The sequence below is a fragment of the Schistosoma mansoni genome, assembly GCF_000237925.1.
Source record: "Schistosoma mansoni, WGS project CABG00000000 data, supercontig 0169, strain Puerto Rico, whole genome shotgun sequence".
In the NCBI taxonomy this organism is placed as follows: domain Eukaryota; kingdom Metazoa; phylum Platyhelminthes; class Trematoda; order Strigeidida; family Schistosomatidae; genus Schistosoma; species Schistosoma mansoni.
The window spans coordinates 91,348-115,320 of NW_017386056.1; the positions used below are offsets into that span (position 1 = coordinate 91,348).

A 23,973-nucleotide genomic window follows, 5' to 3' on the forward strand; every position below is an offset into this window, starting at 1 on the left:
AGATTAATTTATATTTAGTTAATACTATTTTAGACTTTTGGAATACTAGTTACTTTATATATGATCTTGGCTAGAACTTCCATCATTCAGATCAAACACAATACTGTTTAGTTATTTGGACATATTCCAGTTGGGTATGTCTTGGAACTCTCCGGTCAGTTAGCTGAATAATACAACTACTATTCTGTCTGTTCACACATTCACTTTGCTTGATTATAATTTACCAATAGGCTCTAAATTTGATTTCGTGTGAGATTGTCTATTCATCTTGGTGAGGAGATGTACTCTCGAATGTGATAGATAATTAACACTAGTTTCATATCTAGTTGTAGTCGTTCTATAATGACAATTAATTTTGATTTGATTAGATCTTTGACAGAACTATTCTGTTCATTTAAGAATTCTATGTAAACAGTTAATTCCCTTGAGACTCGTTTAGTTGCTCAAAAATAATACAAGTTCAGTTTATCTAGTCGTGAAATAAGTATAAAAGAGATTTCATGATGCAGTCAACCATTGTGGATACGAATAAATTGTTATCTATGGATTAGATGAACTGTTAAAGCTGCGTATTAGTAATTACAGCAAGGACAGTTTGTAAATCAGTTAACAAAAAGTGTAATCAAACAATAGTCATATTGAAATTTGATGTAATTGTTTTAAATTTACAATTTTTTAGAGAATTGAAAGATATGAAATTAAATAAAATTAGTTTATCGGATTTTTTTTTCAACCCCAGATGGGATGTGCAGGGTTGAAATTTGTGTAACGATGTGATTGTATGGGTTTTCGGTATTTAGCCAATTAATAATAAAGCAATACATTCAAATAGGTACATCGATACAAATCTGCTTATCCGTTCAGTCCAAAACTTTCCCCGGTAATCAATCTACTTAGAAGATCTGAGAGAAAAAACAACATACTAATCATCTTTCAATTTACCGATTTTCATATTATTATTAAAATCATTTTAAAATGAAACCATCCATCTTTAACAATTCTAATGAAGTATCCTGGACTGGTACCGTAGTTTCATCTTACTGCCGCGATATAACAGAAGAATTGGAACCCATCTTGAAAACATACAGAGTTAAAGCTTTCTGTCAAACATCAATACTTTTCGGAATGCTTTGGTTTCAGATGAAGAAAAGATATAGCTGACATCCGCATAGAAAATTGGATCTATATATTAAATTGTGTTGACTGTGATCCATTCTGTGTTTGAGAATCTCTTGAAATCTCGACTCATCCCAAGGAACATTTAAGCTTCCAAAGGGGACCAAATAATCTTATAGAGCTGGAAAATTTACAAATTAAATCGGCAATAATGCTACATACTGAAATCAATAACCACGATCTCGATATTAAAAATATCAAAATAATCCATAAAAGTTTATCTCAACTATAAAGGAAGGAGAGTAGTTAAAACATTACGTATGATGCTAGATCCCTTTGCCCTCAACAAAAAAGAAACCTTGACTATGCATCCAACTTGGATTGTTTATCCAAACAACCACATTTAACTCTGTTCATTTCTCACAATTTACACACAATTTTTAACTGTACTCCTTCATATTACAAGTCGCTCATTTTTTGTACCCACCATCATATAAAAATATTATCTGTATGGTGGTGAAGTCTCACACATAATTACCTTTACCAAAACATCTTCATTGTTCTTTTACACTATTCAAACTTGTGTGAATTCAATTCAGTTATTTATGTAGTGTGAAGAAGTGGCTTATAGTAGGTCATGAAACGCTAGAAATTTGAAATTCTGCTCATTGAGATATCACAAATATTTTCACAGCTTAAATCACGAACTGATCTTAGCTAAACTCCCGTTGAAAACCTAAAAATACTGGACGGACGTTTTGTCCTATCATGGAACTCCTCAGCGGTGCCCATCCACAACATGTATACGTTAATTGAACTCAGGATCTTTAGTCTTGGGCATGAACGCCTGAGCCTGCACCAACGATGTTAACGCCTAACTCCAACCAATTCACGATACTGCGCAATCCTCATCCATTGCTTGAGGTGAATAACTGTCTCACACCTGATACCGATTAAACTTCACTAGTCAATGATCATAAATATATTGTTTTATAACTAAAAAGTAAGCTGTTTAATAAGCTAGTAATTTCATAACCTCTCTCTATAGAACTATTTTTCAGTTCGGCGATCAGATATGTCATGAATTTATAATACACTGAAATACGTTACTGTTTGGTTTAATATCTCTTACTAATCTCATTTGGATTTTTTTAGACAAACCAAGCATTAATTTCTCAATAACACAGGTAGCATTGTTTTACGTTAAGTTGTTCTGCATCAAAATAGTTTCTTCAAGTAATTTACATATGTTTATTCATTCTAAAAATATTAGAGTTGCTGTGACCACACTTGTCAGTGATCGATGTCCACCAATATTGCACATGTTCAGAAACTATAAATCTCCCCGTACTCGAATACAACAAATTTTAGAAGCACGTCAATCTGGATTAAAGTCTTCTGTGTATCAACCAACACACAAAAGAAATAATGGATTAGCTCACCATCGATCTATTTCTTCCGTCTCTGAGCTTGATCGTGAAACCCAATCTTCAAAATCATCAACACTTTCAACTTCTCAATCTATTTTAAATTTTTTCTCAAATGCTCAAGGATTGTTAATAGGTAGTGAAACAAGTACCAACCTTTCAACATCTGACACTGAATTAAATAATCCATTTGAAAAAATGCCTTCAGATAACGAACATGTAAGTCTATTTCGTAGTTATAAAAAAGCAAAGAATGGCAAGAATTTTGTTCATTTCAAAATGATAAAGATACATGGTCATGTAGAAATAAATATAATGAAATCGGATTTTAAAACACTGTAAATAATTTTCCTATGAAATATTTTAGTCACTTAAAGGTATTTGGAACGATGACTCAAGTGTTATAACATTTAGCTTTAAACCAGTAGGTCATAGATTCAAATTCCCATTTTATCACCTCCGGTTTAGGAAACTGAGCAATATCCCTAGTATTTCGATAAATAGTGATTAAAAGTTCAGTTCATATAACAGTATTATAAATAGCTATTTCCGTTAATTAATATTATTTGTCTCATGTTCTGTTAGTTTTCTGAAGACTTTTCAGGTTTGAATAGCTATACTTCATTACATCCTAAATTGAATTCTTATGCATACATTTATACTTCATTTAAGAACCAGTTTTTTTCATAAGCATTTAATTTTGATTTAAACGATTTTGAACTCCTTTAACTGATCACTATTGTTGACCAGTTTTATGCTTTATTATCTATTGTCCAGATATTATTACTTATTTGTTGAATAATTTCACAAAACACTAATAATACTTCTTACAGTTTAATACACTTATTACTTTTATTATTATCTAGCCAATTTGGAAAGCTGCTCGGGCTTCAAGCGCTGCACCGACATATTTTAGACCTTGTGGGCGTTTTTTGGATGGTGGATTAATTTCAAATAATCCAACATTAGATGTTTTAACAGAAATTCAAGAATTACAACTTTTACAACGTTTAAAAGTAAGTCATTCATTTAAATATGTGGAATTTTTTATAAATTACAGAATATCAAGTCATACATATGCTGTAATGAGAATATATGACATTACCCGGACAATAACAATTATGACACTGGTCTAATAGCCTGTTAACATAATCCAGTAATGAAAAACAGAAAGAAATTTAAAAAAAGTAGAAGAGCAAGACAAGCTACACATCAATAAGTCTATACTTGTGATACTTCGAATTAAAATTCAAAACAAGAAGTTCAGCGAAGGGATCCCTTTTCAGTGAATTTGTTATCTAGTTGTACAACTTAGTTTGGCCGTCAATCGATTATATATATATATGAATGAAACAGTCTGCTATGATTGAGGCCAGTGAGGACCCGGTTGCGGTGCCAACTCTTTGTGTATATGATTTTTGTTAAAACTAAACTGGACATTAAAGGTATGACGTAACAAGAGCTCTTTCAAGTAGTTAGTCGGAAAGTCTACATTTATGTTATTGAGATCAAGATATTCACGAATGTAGTATATGCTACTTCAAATTTAATAAATATATAAGATCGTGTTACTTGATAATAAATTCGCTTAAAAGAGATCCGTTCACTCAACTTTTTGTTTTCAACGTTTTAAATTGAATTAAAATGTTCAATTAATAGTTATCATACATAGGTTTCTTAATCACTAATTTTGGCTATTTCCTGTTATTTCTTGTGTTGCGTCCGTAATACCCACTGTCTTACTGCTTATACTCGGAAACGGGGAATCATTGCGATCCCCATAACACAAATTGATAACATAAGGACTGGTACGAGTGTAAATTTATTGACTCTCCAAAAACACGTCTTCCACACAATCCATCTAAAATCACCTCATCACTAAACCAAATACATTCATTTATACACTGATTTTACACACACTTGATAAATCGTTAGTAAACATCATATAAATGAAAAGATGCACAAGGTTACTGTAAAACATATATGAAATTCATACAGAATGACACGAAGAATATAACTGTCACACTGGGAGGATGTTCACACCTATCATACTGATCAAAGGTGGCACTTAATGATTATGAAACATATTAACCTGAAAAAATGTTGCACTGTGTAAGGGGAGACGTGAAATCGTCTTTTTATCCCGACTTGTCATTTCTTTAACTCGTATCCAAAATGTTTGACATCGTTTGAGTATCTCAGTATTGAGCTTTATCGACCGATGGTTTGTTTCTTCCTGATTATCCTGAACTTTCTCCTAGTCAAAGATAAATATTGAAATGTTTTGTCAAATGAAAAAGTAATCTATATTTGTAGGTTAGAATAGCTTCGCTGCAGTTAGTTAGGTTACTCAACTCTAAATGCGATGACGAATTGATGTACTTATATATAGCGAGTAGTGATTGTTAAGAGACGAAGAGATGGATAGGGTTACTGTCGTAAGTTAGGGTAGGTGGATTAACAAGACTCTGTATAAACCATAGTAGTCAATCGACGTAAAAATTGGTTCTCCACTGAACTCCAAATTGGAAGAAGGATGAGTGCTAAAGTTCTGCTTTCATGAGCTATCGAATTTCGTTTTAGTGATTATTAATGTGATTAAATGAACTATTAGTTAAGATGTGGAAGTCAGAGGTTACTCATCCATCCTTTAACTAATTTTATGGCTAATTATATCATTTTATAAACAGTGAAAAAAACCTTGGTGTGTAACAGTTATAATGGAAATGTGCAAATGACCAGAATTTCTAAAATCCTACGATCGACGAACATTAGATGCCTTATTGGAACTTCTTAGGAGCATACTTCATAAAATACTAGGTTTGGGATTTGTCCCTTTTTGCGCATCGAAATTATTTTGATACACGTACGAGCTTACTGCCACCGATATCCAAGAGTCCGTTTTTACTTGAACGTGATATTTAGGTTATTGTATTCAGCAGTTTAGAAGCATCCATGGTTAGAACTTCGTCTGTAGAACATTTCACCTCGCTGTAGAATCTGTAGGAAGTTATTACTAACAGGGTTTATATCACGTGACATTTATCATTAATAGTGATCAATAGACTATAATATGTTAAGTTTTTCGAATTTGTTTGTGTGTTTGTTGAAAAGATTACAGGTACCATATTTTATAAGGAAATTATTTCTGTATATTACTATGAAAGTTCAAAGTATTTGCGAATATCGTTAGGCAGTGTAAGGTAATCAGTTAGCAATTTTATACCTAGGTTTTGTGCCAGTTGAAATTTGTCAACAAGCCCTGGCTGCAGTCTTAAGGGAGCTGAAACTCCCCACGGAGTTTAAACCCTTTCCGGTCGGCTTCCAAGACTATCCAAAGGATACAACTATATGAACTAACTAAGAAGTTTGTTTAACTTAAACAGTTTAGCAATTACAACATATAATCCACACTATAACTGCTGAAACTAAAAGTGTAGGTTGTTTTTACCACTCAAAACGTTCAGTAATTGCACTAATTATCATGTATTTTAAAGTAATACTTCTTTCGACATTTTAGAATAAACCTATAACTCCTATAGCAGCGGTTGTTTCTCTTGGGACTGGACGGTTGCCTGTAATGCCTGTAGAGACAGTAGATGTATTTCGTCCACAAAATATTATGGAAACATATCGATCTGTACGTGGTTTCGGATTTCTTGGTCGTATTCTAGTCGAAATTGCAACCATGTCAGATGGTGAGTTGTTCGATAGCTTTAAAAAAATTAAATTTCATGTGAAACTAGTAACTCTAATACAGTTAATTAACTGTAAATAATGGTACCTCAAAACAAAAAGCGACACAAACAAGCCATCCATAAAAGGGTAGGCAAAAAAATAGCGAGTGACAGTTTTGGATGTGTAATTCGGTTGTCTAAGGGTTTAATCAATAAACTACACGTTCTAAATCTGTTCCACCTACTTCACAATAGGGTATGTATACCACAGGGCTATACGAGTCCACTCTCTACCACTTACTCGGTTAGCAATTTACCAGACAGTAGTTTTGTGACGATTGCTAACTGGTTGTTGATGAAGCCATTTAGCTGTATGGTGAAATATCCATAATTAAATATCATGGCTGAAGAAGAGTCAAATAAATTTCATTTTGACCCTAAACTATAAATGTTTCTTATTAATGATAATTAGTAATACCTGTTAATTACTGTCTTTTTCATAATAACAAAAAAGAGCCACTGAAAAGTATGATGATTGTCTTATTATTCCTTTGACTAGTTTTCAAGAAATAAATCTTGTGTCTCAAAATGTTTAAAAGCTCATTTGCATAATCTTTCATTTACTGGTTCAGGATTTTCAATTCATTTGCGACTTTCTAAGAAACTTATTCATGGGTATGGTTGGAAGAAAATGAAGATTGTAGTATCTTCACATATCTGACTTTAAACTAACTGGTAGTTCTCTCCGTCTAGTTAAATACATCAATTTGCGTAGTTTTGTAGTGAACAAGACCACGAATGGGGACAATCGAATGTATTTAAGCACAAATTACAGCCTATCTCACTAAATTCTGATAACCATACAGTAAAAAGTTAATGTGCAAAATAACAATCAATTGTCTCAATCTTAACTGTTTCTTATGCAAATATCAGTCCGTCTTCCCTGATTTCATTGTTCGTGCATTTTCGTACTGATTGCGCTTAATTCCTGTTCTTTCCTTCTCGATCTTCTACCAAAATACATTCTATGTCTGACTGTCACCATATAATACTTATGTGGATATAAGTAGACTACACCACAGTTTGACTGTGTTTCTGTATTGTTTACTAAATAAACATTTCATATGAAAAATTTATTTTGTAATTTTTAACATTTTAGGTCGGGTTGTTGATCGTGCTAGTGCATGGTGTGGTTCACTTGGAGTACCATTCTTTCGATTAAGTCCTCCATTATCAACTGATATTAGACTTGACTCCACTGATAGTAAAGAACTTTTACTGATGATTGTTGAAACTCAAACTTATTTACGTCGAGTTCACGAACGGATTGAGCTGTTAGCTTCATTGCTGCAATAGAATGTATTCTTATATAGAAATTCATTTGTTTCACAGGTTATTTTTTGAGATATTTATTTAATGATTCGTTTATTATGACCATTATTATCAAACAATTTACCATTGTTCTGCATACGTACTTCCATCAGATTTTACAGAAAGAAATAAGATTCTCTGCTGAAAGTTATTGTTCCAACTTTTGTTGATCAATTCTTGATCTTTGATTTCTAATCATTTATAAAGCTTTTGGGATTTTTTTTATATATCTTATTCATCGTATAAAATTGATTTTATCTATACTTTCAGTAAAAACATTTTAATACCTTATTTTGTAAAACGATTTACGTGATAATCAGTGTGCAAACATATAGACACACTGCTTTAAGCTTTTTTCCATCAGCTAACCTATTTTTTTTATTTCGATTCCTATTTCCAATGTGTTAAGATCATCAATTGATACATTTGAAAAAAAATCACTTTTTAACGGGGGAGAAACTGTGTTTTGTTAACAATTAATTAGTTTCACCATAATAGTAGGTAGCTACCTGATTGAATCTGATGATGTTTATCCAGTTGTTCAGTGCTTCTTAAGCTTCAATTTCATCATGGCCACTACCAGATGGTGATCTGAAGATCCATCAGCTCCCCTCTGTTGTTACATATAGCCACCCACCAGTGTCACATGAGAAAATTACTAGTCAAAATATCGATTTCTATGACTTCGCCATTGAGTTAACCAGTGACACGCCAACCAGCACTAGTGGCTTTGAGTCACGCCTGAGTTCTTATTGGTCCTCTATTCGGTAACTTCCCTCCCTGCCCCATTCGTTGAGTCCAAAACATGGTTATCAGCCTTCAGTATATGGATGTTATATTCCAATCTTATGTATTTTATATCCAGACATACTCGATCACATCACATCATAAAGTGAAAGAAACGATATACATGATAAAGCCAAAAAGTGTCTGGGAGTAGGAGTTGCTGTGAATGATAAACTGGCAATAGAATAAGGATGGTAAGTCATGTAGCAATAGTTAGTGGCTTGACCTAAAGCTCATGATAAAAGCAGTACATAGATATAATAATCTAGTTATTCTATAGTTATGCACATCGACGATAGCAACGGCGACTATGACGATCAGTCTTACGAGAGGAAGCAATCGATCATAGCGAAGTGCCCAGGAAAGGGTCTCACCGTCGAACACGAGCAGAGAAAGTCAAAGCACAAGCAGACTACGTAGAAGCAAATAAGGAAGTGAAGAAAAGAATTAAAACCGACAAGTAGAAATTTATGGAAGAACTAGCAACAACTGCGGAAAAAGCTGCAAGAGAAGGGAATATGAGACCCTGAATTTTGTGTTGACTGATAGTTGTTTTGAGTTGCAGATGTTCTTCAGTTATGGGGATGCTAATCTTGTTTAGGTGCTCTATATGGTATGCTGCTTCTCAACTTTTGTCTGATGGCCTCACTGATTTCTTCCATTGCTAGTGGGGTAAAATCTGTGGGAAGTTCTGTGTGTGCTGCTTGATGTCCAGCAGGTTCAGTGTGGCTGGTCCACCTAAGACCTTTTCAAAGTGTTCTACTCATATGCTCCTCTGTTCTTGAATCTCCGTTATTAGGTCGCCTTCTGTGTTCTTGACTGGTCGCTCTGATTGCTTATATTTTGTTCGACTGTTGCTGATCGACGTCATCTCGTATTTCCTCTCTTGAATCATGTTCAAGGTTTGAATAGAGAACCATCCTTTTGCAGGTGCTTCTTGTGATCAGCCAAATCCCAGCATGTTGGGGTTATTGTTTCTTTAATCCTTCTCCAGTTGTTCTACATTGTAGTTTCTTCTTCCTTGAGGAGATCTTGTAAGGCTTGGAATCTGTTGCTGAGATTCATTATAATTTCATCGAGTGTTTCAGTGTCCCGAATGGAGGCTGTACTAAGCTTTTGTAATGGTGTTTATCCAGTTGTACAGTGCTTCTTAAGCTTCAATTTCATCTTGGCCACTACCAGATGGTGATTTGATGCTATGTCAGCTCCTCTCCTGAGTCTCACATCTCCCATTGACCGTCTGAATTTTTTAGTGATTCAAATATGATCGATCTGAATATCACTGGATGATCTCTATTGTAATCTCCTTTTTCGTTTCTCACTTGAAGCCTTTTGTTTCAGACTTCGTTGTTTACATACGACTATTTAGAAAACTATTCTTCTTTCATCAAGATAAATATATGTGTGTATAGAGTTACGTGCATGTAGTAATACAACACTAACTTCTGACTTAAATATATTCAAATGTTTATTTTTAACTCTATCCATTTGTAGAATTAAAGGGTCGTAATGGAGTCTATTAATAATTCTAAATAGACTTTTCATATTACATTCACTTACTTCAATGTCAGTAGACAATAATTCAGTGAAATCGAAATTACAATACAATTGTCAACTGATTCTTTAATAGGAAAATCTCTGATTTGAAAAGGGAACTTCTAAAGTTTTAGTATGCCAAGTTGAAATACTTTACCAATATTATAAAAACAAATTAATTTCATGAATTTTGATTTTAACTGTTGCTAAATAAAAGACTATGAGCTTATATGAATCCAGAATACATTACATTTCTAATGTAGTAGTGTACTATTAATTCAAGGCTACTTATTTTACCCCGAGTTGTTAGAGAAGAATCACAAATTTTAAATATATTCCAGTCGAATCTACACGGAACAAATGTCGATGGGAAGTGAACAGTCTATTTCGGATTATATTATGGGAAAAGTGTATGGTGATAATGCATCTCAATGAACCCGCTTATTTATTATATCAAAATGATTCACGTTTATTGTATGCAGGATAATTACACACAATTACTATGGAATCTCAGGTCATTTTCCACTGATTGAGAGTTGCTTCTTGACTAGTATTCACAATTAAACAATTGATAAACAGTCATTTCATTGTATAACTACAGGTTTTCAAGTTAGGGAAATAGAAGTTTCAACTTTGTTCCATCTGTAATCTTACGGTAAATTGAAAACGTATATCATGTTGAAATAAACAGTGATTCGTGTATAGAATGGTAATAACTTTAGCACACCAGAAAGGTTTTGTAAACTAATTCTTTGCTACTACCACTTATTATAATGTTCCGAAGTCTTTGTTGTTAAAATGACAACTAGTACTTCGACAATTAATCAAACATTCATTTATAGAACTTTTTAGATTTCAGTGCTTCGCTAATCGTTCACCTCGATGACCGTTATAATACAAATTTTAACGGCGCATAAAATCAGAAGGCAAAGAGAAGCGGCAACTACAGTTTTATACAAATGATGCAGGCCAGAAAGTTATAAGCACATGAGCGAATATCAGCGAGCGAAGCATAATCGACACGCATTGGAGATGGATAGGTGAATTGGCTTATCCAGAAGCTAGAGTAAAGTATATGAGCTTAACATACCAACCGTTACTACAAGATAAAGGGGCTTTGTTCATACGTCCTGTGTAAAAATACGTGTGCTATTTTCAACTATATCGTCATTGTATGAACAAAGTTAGTAATAGTGAACGAGATATAAAACACAATAGTAAATTTGAAACTGATTACAGCAAGGTGAGATACTAGATAGTTTGTATCTTGGTAAGTCATTGAAATTTACTTCAACTAGAATTTCGACAAGTTATGTCAACAGTTTAGTCATGTATCGTTTATCCTAACGCACTAAGTTACAGGGCTTTAGACAGCCTCCTTATCATCAACTAGCTGTGATTAGGTTGAGCTAGACCCCATCTACATCATAGATATGGGACCACATGTAAACACAGACGTTTTAATATAAAAAATATTGGTGAAACTATAATTTATGGACGACCTTTGAGCGACTCTATAGTGACCTTGAGAATGTTCACCAATTTACTAGGGCTAAATGACGGTTGTAAACCTGTGTGAAGAACAAAGATTATGACATACAGTTGATGGTTAGGGTTAGGAATTAGATTTAGGATTTTCATCACGAACTGACATAAGCTAAAATGCCAAAACGCTATTTAGACGAATAGGTGAATGAATTTCGAGCATCAATCCAAGACCTATTATCCCAAATCTGATTGGTTCGTCCATAAATTATGGTCTCACTATTTTGACAGCTATTAAATATTTCCATGTATTAGCAAGTAGTCTGTTGAAACTTAAACACTGTTGTGTTAGTCGATAGATTGGTATTTTCTGTTTGTGTGCTTCATTTATGCTGCTACATAGTCTGAACAATCCAACTAGATAATTCACTGTTTTTAAACTCAACAATTTGTACTATATGTCCATTTTACTAGTGTATTGCAAGATGAATTTTGAATGCATACAAAGAGTTGTACCTTGATTAACTAACGGTTCTTCAGAGTTACAGACAGTGTTATTTTCTGAAGTTCCTTTCTTACTGCAAGAAATAATGTACAGTGATTTTATTTGCGCTATTCAATCCAACTTGTTCTTCATTATCGTACCAATCTATTCAGTCAAGTTGATTAACAGTAGTGTAACCTGGTAATCGAATATTGATTAGTGATTTCAACTTTAAGCCACACTTCTTTGACTTATCTGAGTTAATAGTGCTAATCGGTTGTGTAAACTTAATTAAGTAGGACGGCGTCCAAAACCAATTGAAAATGCTTCAATTAAAGCTACACTAGACGCTATCCCATTTACCTTAATACTTTTAAAGTTTTCGAAGACCCTTCAAACAATGAAGCAAATTTACTGGAGTCTACGTATCAACACGTCTTCTTACTTTTTTCTGGTTAGCGTTTTTTAGCGAGTTGGTTTTCTACGGGATGGGGTCACTAACCCCATGCCCAACCCTCCTTCTTTACCCGTGCTTGGGACCGGCAGTAGCCCCCGGAGGAGCTACAGGCGGAGTCGTCTTCATTTAGTTATAAATATCTTTTATGTCAGGTATATTTAATAAATATATAAACTTCATGCAATTTGTTGAAAAAGATAAGAATTAAAAAGACCGACTTTGAATCACAAATTTATTCATTTGATTCATTTACATTTTACATAGAAAATCAATTTTAATGCATTCAACTTCATATTACAATAATTTCTAATAAACTGTTAACATATGAATCAAGTGACTTCTGTCAACTCAATAAAGATACAATTCGACACTTAAGTGACTGATTGGAAATCAAGAAACGATTTTTATAGATGAATTAAATATGTATTTGAGAAAGTTATTTCTGTTTGTAGGCTGGTTATCGCTAAGTAATCATGTGATACTATTTATTTATTCTAATAACTGACTATTTATAGGTATCAATGCCAAGGTTGAACTTGATATTTTCAGTAAATTGAGCATTGGGTAGAAGGTTAATACTGAATATAGTACTATTTAAACTTGCGTTAATTTAATTGGGTGGTTCATTTAATCTAAAGAAGTCGCTTACATTAAGTCACGAAACGTCAGAGATAAACCTTTTTTCTCATTGGAATATAACAAAAGGTATATTTATTACTAATTGACTATTTATTTTGATGAATACGAGAAGTTGCTGGATTTTCAACTTGTTGACATGACGATGTTACACAAACTAACTCATTTTACAATTACACTTGGAAAGGATGAAAATATCATTCCGTTTTAAAGTTATTATATGGTTACACAAGTTAATGACAAACATTAAGGTAGAGAGAAGTGAACGAGCACATAGATATATTCTTTTATCTATTTAAACCACCATCATTCCAATCCCTAAATTTAGATATCACAGAATAAGTTGTTCACATATGAAAATTGAAGGTTCCAGGTTGATTCCACATGAGTTCTAGAATTGTGACATTGAGTAGTCGAAAATTAGTATGCAAACACTTTTATCCAATAATTGTTGATTTCCATAACTTCTTCATTTGACCCACAGTTAATTTCCGAGATCATTTTCATATTTAATAGCAATTATAATAATCCTTTTATCTAATATCAATGACTCAGCTATTACCATTTATGAGTGAATCGTGTAGCTATGTATCTAAAAGAACAATTAAACAGGCTATCCATAGGACTTGCTGTTTAATTATGGTCATTACTACCAAATAACCGAAGTCACTGAAAACCCTAGTAAATTGTGAAAAAATGAGTCACATCCCAATACTTGTGTTTTCGGGCGCATACACTTAAACGTGCAGCGGTAGCTTAAAGGAGTAGCTAAACACATGTTGAAGTGTTTACGTAAGCGAACAAATCCCAATGACCTAATAAAAGCAGATAACAAACACTCATCTTCCTTTATTGCCCAATATAACGTTGAAACAGGGAGTAAGGTAAACCATAAGAAAAATCAGCCCCACCCATTGTACTTACATTAAATCTGCCCCAGCAATGTGCTTTCGTCTTCTCCTTATTACACTTAGGATCCAGTTTGTCAAGGTTGACCCTCTTAACAAGTTAATGTGTGGTTAGTCCAAAATGTACTGCATTGATATATATAAAAATGAACTACACTTCATTACGCCATAGAAAAGGCTTCTAGAAAACCTTCCATACACATACAATATCTCCGAACCACAACTCGGATTTCCGTTTAAGAAGGAGCAACATAATCAAGAAGTTCATAGATCCATTTAGAACTAAAACCATGTGCTCACTAGTGACCGATTTCGAGAGATAATTCTGGTGAGAAACCATGACCAGTGGAGTTCAAACGAGTCTCATGTGAGGATCAATTGTTCAGTACGTAACAATCACGGTTTAAAAATTCACTAAGAATGAGGAAATTAATAAAAGTCTTTGGAACAGAATATCAATTGTTTATATTAACAACTGAAATTTGGAAAGATCATATTAGTCTTTCATAATTTAATGTCACTACACAACTCAGCTGTTAAATAAAGTTTGACAAATGATCAGTGATATTCACTATACAAATTGCCATATCAAAGTTTTCTGTTACTAGTATACATGTTGATGTAAATAGAAGGGGTGCAGAATGGAGTAAAAATTTATTATTTATGTTGTTCAGGCGCAAAATAACTCCTACATCATATACAACTACTATTGTTATAATAATAAAAGATAAAAATGCAGGAAGAAGGTAGTATGAACATGAGACAAAGTAGTAAAAGCTTTGATTAACCTCTACCATTTGGAAGCAACCACGGTGGGCGGCTATTCCTAACGACTGAATTGGAAAGACCTGTACTGAAGTTTGGAGGATGTACAGAATACGGATTAGCGTATGCATGACTACTAGATTGACGATAGGCAGGTCCGTCTCGATGATAAGCATCATTTTGAGGAGGATGACGATTAAAAGACCCAGGTCGCCAATTTGAAGGGATGTTACTTATTTTGCCACAATCTGATCTAGATGAATACTGTGAGTGGCCACCTCGACTGCGCTGATATCGCGGTAATGAATTCATAACCATCCTGTTCATCGGTGAATTTGAATAAACATCTCTACCGGTATTCTCCCTATCTGACGAACTGTCTCGAGCATAGTACTGCATAGCTGCATTCGCATTAAAACGTCCACGATGTTCATCAGTGCGAAAACTTCCTCGTCCTCTTCCTCTGCCACGCTGAGGAGGTTGAAGATAAACTGGTGGGGGCATTTTAACCTTTAAGAAGCAGAAAAGACTCTATTTACTCATCACAAGTTTGGTAAATATTTTTAAAAATAAAATTGGAAATATGATGAGTCTTGTAAGCCACATGTAAGTTCAGAACGGAATCAGTATTTAAACTAGAGTATAACATCTAGAAAAAGTTTCCGTAAACTATTCTCAGTTGTTAATCTTTACAACTATTTGCCATAAAAGGTTAGAAATCTACTTTTGATGATCCCAAAAGAAACGAGTGGATTGCCTGATTGCTAAAACACCCTTTTATGATTCACAGGAATTCCAAGGCTTGAGAACTGTAGTCCCGCCAAACACTGAGACCCTTACAAAGGCGAGAGTCTGTAACTGGAGGACATAGATGACATTTATTTTATTTAAACACAAACATTGGTACAAGGAGGCACCAAATAAATCTGCGCTACATAAACCATTCGATTTATGTGCAGGCTGGGATACTGCCCGTTTGCCCAAACCGAAGCAGGTGGTTTTCTTAAGAGGCCACACCCGGAGCCTTTCACCAGAAGGTCTAATCCACAAGGCAGTGGAGCAACGTAAGATGCAGTCCCATTGTAGGTAGTGACCAACAGGATCCTGGAGCCCATGGGTTTGAAATCAGGGTTTTCCAACTCCTCCAGGTGAATCCTCCGTATCCGCCAACCCAGTTAAAGCGCTAGACATTCGCTTTTCGTAAACAACATGCCCGCCGAGAGAAGGCAGTGAGTGGACTTCCCTGGCAGTGGTTGCATGCACATGGCCATGTGAGAGCACTTCAAGAGGGAGAGCTGACTCTCCCCACTCTCGGCTGTACCAGGGCATTTGGAGGCTTAGATGATATGGCTTGAAACCAAACTTAATTAAGTAAAACCATTTACTTTTTACCTTTTATCTCCTAAGTTTCAAACATTTTGTTTTCAGCCGATTGTTTTACCTTCCCGAACCATATAATCTTATTCATCTTAATAAATTTCTATTTACATTGACTGAGCTGTTTCGAGATGTATCAACTTTTAAAAACGTGGATGTGTAAAGTACTATATTGACAATATAATACTTTACACGTCCAAATACTTTATTTTATACTTTATACGTTCAAATTCATGCGCTATGTTGTGAACTACACATACTGTGTATGATCTCTCGAAACCGTAAAAATATCTGTATTATGGATCATCAAACCTCGAATCGAGTGTGTTACAATGAGTACAATGGAGTAGAACTTCATGATCCATATTTTTGACTTTAGTCTTATTTTGAAAATCAATTTTCAAAGTAGTCACTAAGACAATACTTATTGATTGCTTCATGTTCCTGGCTACTTTCACTCACAACGATTTACAGTCACACCCCAATAGCCTAATCGTTTATTCGATTTACGAATGTTTAAAAAGTCTCTTTTAAGGAGTGATCGCTTTGGCCCCACTGATTTCGTAAAAACGCTATGGGATAAAATAAACAGAATTACACTACAAAAGTATTTTTGAATTCATGAACATCCAGCCTTGATAACTTGCTTAAATCTGTTTTTCACCTGTTCTACAGTTGCGCTACATACGAAAGAGAAAAAAATTGGGAAAAAAGGACGTAAAACAGTCTACTATACAAATTTGTGTCACATGGGGACGACAATTGATTTTAAGGAATAGAAGGTTGTCGAAAAACTCCAGCATAACAACATGTAGAAACTTACGGATTCAAGTAACTTAGAAGGAAAGACGAAGCCCTTTGGATATTGGGGATCTGAAAAATATATTGATACAGCTTCAGAGACCTTCAAATCAGGAACATGACCTGGGACTGCACTAGGTACACGACTCCCAGGCAAGTAAGTCGTTTTGTTAGGCCAGATTAAACCACTGATTCCAAACGTAACACGTGGGTCAATTGCAGACGCCCAAGATGGTATGATATGTTCTTCCGAATCATCTTTCTCCGCTTTTTCAGTTGATACTTTGTATAGGGAATGCAACAATGGACCAGCAGGATGATCAGCTCTACAAAACAACTGATCTGAACCACGAACATTTCTTTCGACTTCTTCTTTTGTTAGAAGATTTCTTCGGGCATCCAGGGCCTTCAGCAAACGAACCTCATCAACAAATGGTAACAAAGCTACACCCATCCACAGATATCGTTTGCCATTCAAGTCTATTTTGAAGTCTGTTGGGTAAAAATCAATTATAGGAGAATCGGGGTCGGTCATTAAGTCCTGCCACGCTGGAGGAACGTGACTACGAGAGTCGGCCGGGAACACACTCATAAGTTGCTCCAGTGGTCTAAACGGTTTTGTTTCTTTTTTCGAAAAGTCAACATCTAGTTCTGAGATTTTGGAGAAGTCACTAGCGAATGGAGCATAATGATATGGGAAATACCAATCCCATGAAGCACAACCTTGGTAATAATAGGCTAAGACCCAACATAAACCAAGGGCATATTCTTGACCGACTTTGATACAGAATCCAGGTGCATCTGTCGGATCAACTCCGAATTTAGATTGATAATATCGTGATCTCCATCCATCTTCCCAAAACCGTACTTCATCTGCAGCATCCATCATCTCATCCTCATCGTCGCGATGACTACCTGATCTGTTGTTGAGACCGGATGAAACACAATTTGGACCTGTGTTGTTATCAGAAGTAACCCGAGGTATTTTCGGAAGAACAGTGAAACTATTCACATCATTCGAGGTTCTGTTTTCAATAGGTTTATCGCGTTTCAGCATAGCTTTCAGTGCTGTTGCTGCCTCAAGGTTATTTAGATTTCTATCCACCCAATTAACACTTTCTTGACATCTACCTTGATAACGTCGTGCAGCTAATAACTCATCAGCAGAAACAACTTGATTTGTATAGTGACCTTTGGGGTGTGCTATTCCATGACGTCCTTTTAGGGGAATAGGTTCCATAAAACCAGATTGGGACACTTCAAATGATGGGTGGTGGTCCAATCGTTGTGGAGCGAAACCACGTTGGTTTCTGTTATAACCATTGCCAGATGAATTTTGACGCTTTCTATTGCGAAACTGTAGTTCTGATTCACGACGATTTTTGAAGATCTCATCCTCCATCTTTCCCAAATCAACCATAATAAGTTGGACACGCTCTAAATTGACTCGTCCACTATCAGTCAACCACCCTCCCGTTTTTTGGACTGTCGACTTATAAATATCAATCAAACGATCAATCGCTCCTTCGCGGATTTCCAAACTCGGAAGATGGGGGAGGAAGTCATTTCCAACGAAAAAGCACATAAAAACCCAATCATCAATGACTCGTTCGAGGTCCCATTCAAATGTAATGCCAGCCAACTTCAGATCTTCTGCTAGATATTGTCTCAATACATTCAAGCGAATGAAGATGAAATCCTACAAAAATATAAAAGTTTATGGCGAACAAGGATAAGCGTCGGAACCTTGAAAACAATAATCATTATATTTAAAACAACTCACAACTTACAGTGACATTAAAACGTCATGTTTGAGGAACCACTGCATATAAAGTGATAAACAGCTTATACACATAGAACGAGAACTAGTAATATATGAAATTTATTAGTGTTAGTATAGTCAGGCTTTCCGAAAAGTCAATTTTTGAGAGGACACTGATTTATCTGGTTCAACTAACTTCATTCAACTGAAAAATACGCTGAATGAATATTTTGAATGACTTTGAGATGCTGACATCGCCTACTATCGAGTAAGTAGGCGTCTTCCTAAACAATAGGCAACAATGGGACACAAGCTAGTCGACCGGTGTATCATTCGTTTTTGAAAGACCCGGGTTAACCAACACCTTAACCCAACAACTTTGTCCCATTTAGCCCACCATGCAGCGAGATAGTACCGCTTATTCGCCAAATAACGAATGCAATAGATGAAACGTTTGGAAATGAGCAAAATTTTCGCGATGTCTAAAAAATCCAGGATGTTTCATTATGTTACACACTGAGCTCTTTAATTAGTGAACAAATATTTAAATGAAATCAGGAAAATGTACACTAGTTGTGCTGAAGGTTTTTTTGGTGACACTTTAGTGGGGCACTTCATTTTCACGTCAATTGGATCGTGTGAATGTTATTGAAATATACATTTAGCCAATCCTTGTATATAACTATCGACTTAATCCGCGTTAGTGAATAATGGAATTAAATAAGTGAAGCATGAAAATGGATTTTTGAACACACATATTTTGTACACTCACTGATCTGGACAGAGAATAAGAGAGATGAAGCGAATAGAAAAGAGCGAAGCGAAATGACGCGCGGTGGAGAAGGCGTGTGAGCCAACTCCATTTAACCAAGTGTTAATCGATATTTATAGTCACACAAAAATAAGCTACAGACATGTGATGAGTAGGATAAGATGTACATACACATACGCTCATATAAAAACAGTCAGGGTTGATAAGTGAATAACTAACAAACAAGGTCAAAACGTGAATGAACAAATTAGCTTATCCAGAAGCTGGAATATGTTATGTAGGCTTAACATAATAACCGACACTACAAAACTTCAGAAATGAGGGTCTTTAGACATATTGAGCTTCTGGAATGCTTGTTTGTTTATCTAAAGATTTATTGATTGTAGTGTTCGAATGCACTCAACCACTGTGAGATTCTTGTTTGCAAGAGTCACTGAAGTAGGTAATTTTGAGAAATAAACTCAGAATGAAGTAACTCAGTAAGCTATCACAAAAATATATTTACTGATCGAATCATTGCATATCTTGTAAAGCTTTCAAAAGAATACATGTTTAAGAGTTATATTTAAATACTTGAAACCAAATGGAAATAGTAACTTGAAAAAAGAGGATGATTAACAGATGGATTTTAGGACCCTACAGATTTGTCACTGCTAATTAGTGTGATTAGAAATCGTCAGTAGGTTGAACTATTACTACTAACCTACAAAAACCTACTTTATGAACACTGTTATAAAACATTATTAGAAAAAAATATAATGAACTCTTGTCCGTTGATTTATATACGATATAGTGAAACAAATGTGGATTTTAAGTGGCAATGATGAACAACAAATGTTAAGGTCAGACTCTACTGACATCCTGAAATAGCTGTGAACATGTGAGCTGACTTTTGCTTGTTGCTTTATAGCAACTAACTCACGGAACAAAGGGTAACAAAAACAATTAGAGTAGAACTAAAACACACAAATGAAGTCATCTTTAAATGAATGAGCATACCACATCTCCTGATGGTAGTGGAGGGGGACCTTCGTTTGAATCTTCTTCTTTTGGAGCACCTACGCAGTCCTCCATCTCATGACCCATCTGGCCGCACAAATCACAAGGTTTTGGTTGATTTGGTTTAAACTCTTCACGAATAATAGTAAAATATGGTTCATGAGTGGCTAATCCAAGCATTATAAGGTCAGCGTCAGCGCCACATAAACAATGTTTCGTATTGGCGTCATGAGTTGGATTATTCCTCTGTCGTCTGATAAAATCCATGATTTTATGTTCACCTTCACCAGGAACGTTTGCGTCACTCAAGAATACCTTAAAATAATGAATAAAATATAAACCATTAATTAATTCAATGAACTTGAAATTGAAGATCATAGAGACCACTAAAAATCATCTCCCTACAAAACTCGACATTGGCCTAAAATCATTTATAAATGAATTGATCGTATTTGTCACCTTGACGTGGTGGAAGGGTTTGCCTAATGTGACGACTCGATCGGCTTTTATTGGGTGGAACACATGTTCTTCCATGTCTTATCATGCAGGGCGGGTCGGCTGAAGGACAGTAGGACAAAAAGCAGCAACTTATAGTCCGAGGGCGAAGCGGTACTGTTGACTGTACAAGGATGTAACAGCGAGTATTTCCCTTAGACAACTAACATCTGTTGTGAAGCTTCCTTCTCACAACGAAAGGAAAGTTAGGAAAGATCAACCTTAAAATGCTACACCACATATTATCCACACAAATTTCCATCTCCAGCGATAAAGTCTTTCGAAATATAAAGTTGACACATCGAAAGTTTCACATGAAAAAGGTGGTATTAATAATTTTAAGAAGTTGTCCGTTGGCCTCTGTGGTCACAGTTTCAGGCCTTTAAGATTACCCCTAACTGTTTCCATTTTAGGTCCCTCAAGAAGAAATATCCTACCACAGTATGGGGAACCGAAAAGTGACAACTGCCACCATACCTTTAACAGCACCTGGAATCCCTTGCTCATGACCAAAGCTTTCAATATCGAACCTTATGTCAAATAAGCTAACAGATATACTTAGTTACAACTCCAGAATCCCTTGCCATCAATGTACGTCATGAGATCTTTAAGGTTGGTGACCCAGTTTTAGATATTAGATTGACTGAAATCTTAGCCAGAATCTGGGAGCTGGATATAATCCCGTCTGACTGGTCTTGATCGCTGATCGTCCCAGTCTATGAGAAAGGACAAAAATTCTCTTCTGACAGACATAGACGAACCAGTCTGACTAATATAGTGTCCAAAATATTGACCTCAATAACCACCCAACACTTAACTAGGACTCGTGAAGAGCAAACTCGAGAAAACCAAGCTGGATTTAGACCTGGATATGGATATATACACCAAATATTCACCATTCGGTAGATTCTGGAACAAAGACATAATTTTCGACGTCTGACTATGGTTCTATCCCTTGACCTTAAGGCTGCATCCGACTCTGTTAGTCGTGAGGTTCTTTGACAGTATCTGTCATTGAAAGGCGTACCAAAAGAGATAAATTAACCTTTCATAGGCTCTCTACTCGAACGTTAATGGTCGAGTCAGAACTTATGGCGAACTGTAGTCGGAAGTGATTACTTCACGTGGTGTTCATCAGGTTTGTTAACTTTCCTCATTTTTATTTAACTATGTCCTAGACATACTTTTAGAGATAAAACTCTCATCGTCTGACTTTTCGGAGGTTGGTCCACCAAGAGATTCACCTGATAGCTTAAAATATGCAGATGATATAGCTCTATGTGGTGAAGACGCCGACAAAATTCACAGTCTTCTGAACACCTCAAGCAACAATGCAGGCATGTTTAGGGTGCGTTCCTCTCCCCTTAGACGCAAAATGTTACTCTCTGAGCTACCGATAGAGCGAAGTAGTTGGGCGTATTAATCTTTAAAGTTTCTTCATATTTAGTGGGTTGATGTCTGATAAAGTCGTGGCACGAATTCAGAAAGCTATAACTATATTCTACATGAATCAATTTAATAGCAATGAAGTTGGCTCTAGTGTATTATATGGAAAGAGACCACCCCGAATTTATAGAAAAACGGATATAATCTGATGAGGGAAATTCTAAACCCTTTTGAAAAATGACTGTTGTAACATTAAATCTTATGGTTAGGATATTAAGAAACAATGAAAAACTGATGTACAAGTGATGAGATGGTCAAATGAAAGATAAAACAGCACAAAATTAACCGATGTATTCAAGGTAGTTTAACTGACACAATAACTACAAACCATTGTGATAAATATGCAAACTGTAAAGCAACTCAATTTACAACCAAAATCGCATGACACATCACACTAATCAAATCGTAAACTAACCATTAGATTCTTCCATCCTGGATCTTTCGTCAAACGAGTATATATATACCCCCTTAAAGCAACAGCCAAACGTGACATAAATGGTGTTCCTGGTGTAATACAATTGGAGTCAAAATGTTCTTCCTTAGGTGGTGGAAGATGTGCCCCTCTAGCAATTAGTTCATTTCTTAAACGCTCAATAGTTATTTGTTTTTCTTTCGCCTCTTGGGCTGCTCGAAAACGTCTGGAGCGTTGTTGATTCATTTTAGCACGTGGAGCCACTCCATCGATGGCCATATACAGTACTCTTCTTGGGCGAACAATAGAAAACAGTCTATCTATGTATTCGAAAATAGCTGCAAACATTTCCGATTCCGTTTTTGGAGCTGGTTTGTTTTCTGGATGCGTACATGGATGGATAATACCATTCATATCTAAATATAGATTGTCGAATTCTTCTCCATTTGGATTCGGCTCCGACGTATCTACAGGTGATCTATTGCCATCATCATCCAAAATAGACCCACGTTTCTCTACACAATGGGTAACAATCGATGGATATTTCATACTAAGCCATCTGAAAAAGGCTGGGACACCCATGATTGAATAACCTGCAAAAAAGATCAATAGCAGAAACAAACTGATCAGATACCAGTTTTAAGATAAATCACTTCACACTCGTGGGGTATGCAAACGCAACAGAATTAATGAGCAACGAGTCAATGGGTTTAACAAACAACAGCTGACACAGACGGATAGGGTGAGACAAATAGGGTTCATAACTGAACAATTTCAGATTGAGTTGCGTCTCGAATGTCCACCACATTTATCTTGCTTGACTTTGGATTGTAGCCTAGGTTTTTTATGGGTGAATTACCAACCAATAAAACAAGATTATCTACCTACATCTCAGCAGTTGGTATTCATTAAATTAATTTGATGCACTAAGTAGAACCGCGTACGTTTATTCATTTCAATTGATGTACTATCAATTTCATGACGGAGGAAAACTAAAGACAAGATGTTTGTAAAATGCATTTTTCCAATAGTTACTTTATTCAAGCACTTTTCATAATGCTATTTGACAGGTCTGTGTAAAGCCGCAGTTGAAGTGAATACAGAATGGCTTTCGAATCGATTTTTTTAGTTCATTTATTTATTTGAACACATAAACATTGGTACAACGGGGCACCAGATACATATGCGCCACACAGTAACAATGACAATGGGAAGAGATAAAGTGTAAGGTGTGTATCAAAGAAACAAGAACAATAAAGAC

At 35.3% G+C, this 23,973-nt stretch overlaps 2 protein-coding genes across 2 annotated transcripts in view; one reads left to right on the forward strand and one right to left on the reverse strand.

Annotated features, from left to right (window-relative positions):
• The window catches only part of Smp_198970 (85 kD calcium-independent phospholipase A2 (ipla2), putative), a gene marked incomplete at its 5' end in the record, with an annotated part of 65,716 nt that extends 57,669 nt beyond the window's left edge, over nt 1-8,047 (forward strand). Inside the window, 4 exons of the mRNA XM_018796954.1 lie at nt 2,390-2,762; nt 3,410-3,559; nt 6,064-6,241; nt 7,380-8,047. Of these exons, the coding sequence (XP_018646821.1) occupies nt 2,390-2,762; nt 3,410-3,559; nt 6,064-6,241; nt 7,380-7,576 (898 nt within the window). The 3' untranslated portion in view covers nt 7,577-8,047. The remainder of the gene's footprint in view (nt 1-2,389; nt 2,763-3,409; nt 3,560-6,063; nt 6,242-7,379) is intronic.
• A 6,619-nt stretch (nt 8,048-14,666) lies between these two features.
• Nucleotides 14,667-23,294, reverse strand: Smp_133300 (5'-3' exoribonuclease, putative; the record flags this gene model as incomplete). The annotated part of the gene is made up of 5 exons (XM_018796965.1): nt 14,667-15,158; nt 16,849-17,741; nt 18,018-18,525; nt 20,360-20,674; nt 22,716-23,294. The coding sequence occupies 5 exons, from the start codon at nt 23,292-23,294 to the stop codon at nt 14,667-14,669; spliced, it is 2,787 nt and encodes a 928-aa protein (XP_018646822.1).
• Nucleotides 23,295-23,973: the final 679 nt, after the last annotated feature.